Source organism: Austrofundulus limnaeus, unplaced genomic scaffold (genome assembly GCF_001266775.1).
Source record: "Austrofundulus limnaeus strain Quisiro unplaced genomic scaffold, Austrofundulus_limnaeus-1.0 Scaffold389, whole genome shotgun sequence".
Classification (NCBI taxonomy): Eukaryota; Metazoa; Chordata; class Actinopteri; order Cyprinodontiformes; family Rivulidae; genus Austrofundulus; species Austrofundulus limnaeus.
In genome coordinates, this window is record NW_013952791.1 from 478,250 (window position 1) to 481,101 (window position 2,852).

The window sequence follows — 2,852 nt, forward strand, 5'->3', positions numbered from 1 at the left end:
CACACAATCAGAGCATCCCCATTAAAAAAAGTTGACTAAACTTACCAACATCTGAGTTGCAGAGAGCCTGCAAGGGAGGCATCATAAGAGGACAGTGGCATATAACAGCTGCTTCTGCTCCTGCCTCCACTCGCCAAAGAAACAGAATGGCCAGAGAGATGAAACAACTCTTCATTATCTGAGTCATCTTTGGAAACTTAAAGATGATGAAAATGGTGACAGCTGTAAAGAGAAATGCAAAAAAGCAGAAAGCAGATTTTTAAAATCTCTTAACAGAGAAGTGAGTTTTATACCCAATTGTTGCAAACAGGCTCCGCCCCTCCTGAGGTGATCGGCCCTATGAAGGCCGATCTCCTGCATGTTTTAGATTTTTCTCTGATCATTGGATCAGAAAAATTAGTTTGCTGATTTCTCTGATCTAGCAACTCTCTCTATGTCTGACACATAAAGAGAAGATCAACTGATTTTAGACCCTGTTTACACTAGACCGGTCTCTGGATATACTAATGTTTACTGGGGTCAATATACAAAAAAATCATCCAATTGCATGGAACCACTGCAGTAATGTATCAGGCAACGTTGCCAAATGGGAAGTAGTAAAGTGTTTTACTGTTCTCTTAAAATTATTCTTTTTTTAGTGAACACAACAGATATGCTGTATACGACTCACTCAGTCATGTATGCTGCATGAGAGACTTGTAAGATAAGGTGTGTGGTGTTTGGTGAAAATGTGCACTGAAAAAGAGGAGCAAAAAAATCAAAATTATTAATATGGCAACCCTGATCATGCGCTGAGCATGCAGCTGCTGCATGATACTTCAAACCTGGTGAATAAGCTAATGTTCCATTGGAMCTAGGATGCTCTTTGTGTTTTGCTTTTACAAGCTGCAAAGGGTGAGTAACACAGAAACCCTCAGGTGTCTGTAATYTATTGTAATTGTTGTTAGTTTAGAAGAAACGTTTGCTGTGTGTCGGTGGTTTGAACATACAGTATATGCGCTGCTGGGTGCTTCTCAAAATGTCCACTCTGAGACCAGGATTCAGAAATCTCCGGGTTCAGAGAACCACGGTTGGTGTCGTGTACACGATCGGCCGAACCACAGAAAAGAACCTGTGGTTTCACACAAAATCTGCATCGTGTGAACAGGGCCTTGGATTGGATCATGACCAGAGGTAGCAGTTCAACAATCTGAGTCAGCTTTGGAACTTATAAAATGTCAAAAATGGAGCCAGCGGTCAAAGAGTGATGAAGTCAACCTGAAAGCAGCTTGGACATTTTAGTAGTTCTCCTCTTGAACAGAATCCTCAAGGTACATCAGGCGCCACCACCGCCTTGCAGACAAAAGGATGCACAAAGCACTGGGAGATCAGGAGCTCTCAAGTTTTCACAATCAGCTAATTTTATCATTCTGTGTGACCCTTGAAGGGAAGGACAACCGGTTTTAAGTTGGACCATGACCAGAGGCCCTTTAACCCCACCTTAGACCAGTTCTCTGTGATGTTGGAGGTCAGGACTGTGGGGTGTGAAACAGCAAAATGGGAACCATTGAAACTACCTGCTGGTGGCCGATGTTTGGCAAAAGTGTCACTAGTCAAACCACAAACATACACAAATACAAGTACTTCTCTTCTATACAGCATTTTCATAACGACTGAAATTAACACAGTTACTTGATTATGGTATAGAATTTAATTATGTGCCTTATAAAAACACTACAGTATGTATTTTATATTAGTTTTATATATTTATTTTATTTGAGACCATTTCAGAAAGGTTATTTATATTCAGTGTTACAGTTGTTCTTACAGGCCTGAAGCAGGCTCAACTGGGCGGCACTCAAGAKGTAAAAGAAACATGTTGCTTATGTTTGACTTATCTTTTAAGTCTATGAGGAGGMATAAGAGCTTTTATGTACTAGTTTTATTCAATTGTAAGAGATTTATTGATTCAGATTGAGTCTTAAATGCATTTCACCCATACATATTTATGTTGAAGGTGATTAAAAAGTATTTTATAATCAACGTGAAATCAGTGTTTTTAGTACTATGATTAAGATTGTTGTGAGAACAACTAGTTCCTCAAGGATTGTAGCGTGCAGGTGTGCAGATAGGATTTTTGAACGGGGGTGGGTGGTGGGGGGGTTGACAAAGCTTTCAGCAAATGATCTCCCTCTTTGTTTTTGTAGGTGTGGAGCCAAGATGTCGGGTGTGCTGTCTTGTGTTTTCTCAACATATATTTCACAAATCTTCCAATCTCTCTTTCACTCTTTCTCATTATGTTTCACTTTTTTTCTTTCTCTTTCTTTTTCTCCTATTAAAAAAGCCACTGACGATGAAGAAGCTAAGATACTAGGAAAAAAAAGCCAGATCTTACATTATTTACTTGTACAAACTGTTTCCTATCCTTCAAATAACTTGCTACCCATTGTAGTGCTGGTCCTCTGATACCATATTGATTCAGCTTTCCAAGAAGAATGGTGTGGTCAATCGTGTCAAATGCCTTCCTCAAATCAACACAAACACTAACACAGCATTGCTTCTGATCAACAGCAGTTGTTATTTGCTCCATTAATTCCATTAGAGCCATTGATGTCGACCTATTTTTCATAAACCCATACTTAAAGTTATTTAAAAATTTTTGTTTATCAATAAATTGATCTAATCTTTTACAAATAATTTCTCCACAATCTTTGAAAACTGCAGCAACAAGGAGGTTGGTCTATAGTTTGTGAACATGCATTTCTCACCATTCTAATAAAGTGGAATTACCTTGGCTATTTTCATGTAATCTGGAAATATTCCAGTTGAAATTATAAATTACATATATATGGAAACGGCTCAATAACACAACC

The 2,852-nt window shown here is 38.5% G+C and overlaps 2 protein-coding genes across 4 annotated transcripts in view; one reads left to right on the forward strand and one right to left on the reverse strand.

Moving 5' to 3' along the window:
• Nucleotides 1–2,852, reverse strand: part of LOC106528553 (metalloproteinase inhibitor 2) — a 23,590-nt gene that overhangs the window by 12,277 nt on the left and 8,461 nt on the right. The window contains exon 1 of one of the 3 annotated variants that reach the window (XM_014023751.1): nucleotides 46–224. The exons of 1 other annotated variant lie outside the window; for it this stretch is intronic. In XM_014023751.1, the coding sequence (XP_013879205.1) occupies nucleotides 46–187 (142 nt within the window). In that variant the 5' untranslated portion in view covers nucleotides 188–224. Of the gene's footprint in view, nucleotides 1–45; nucleotides 225–2,852 lie in introns of those variants that run through there. One more of the 3 variants, XM_014023750.1, reaches the window with a different exon arrangement.
• The window catches only part of LOC106528551 (metalloproteinase inhibitor 2), a gene marked incomplete in the record, with an annotated part of 22,741 nt that overhangs the window by 5,184 nt on the left and 14,705 nt on the right, over nucleotides 1–2,852 (forward strand).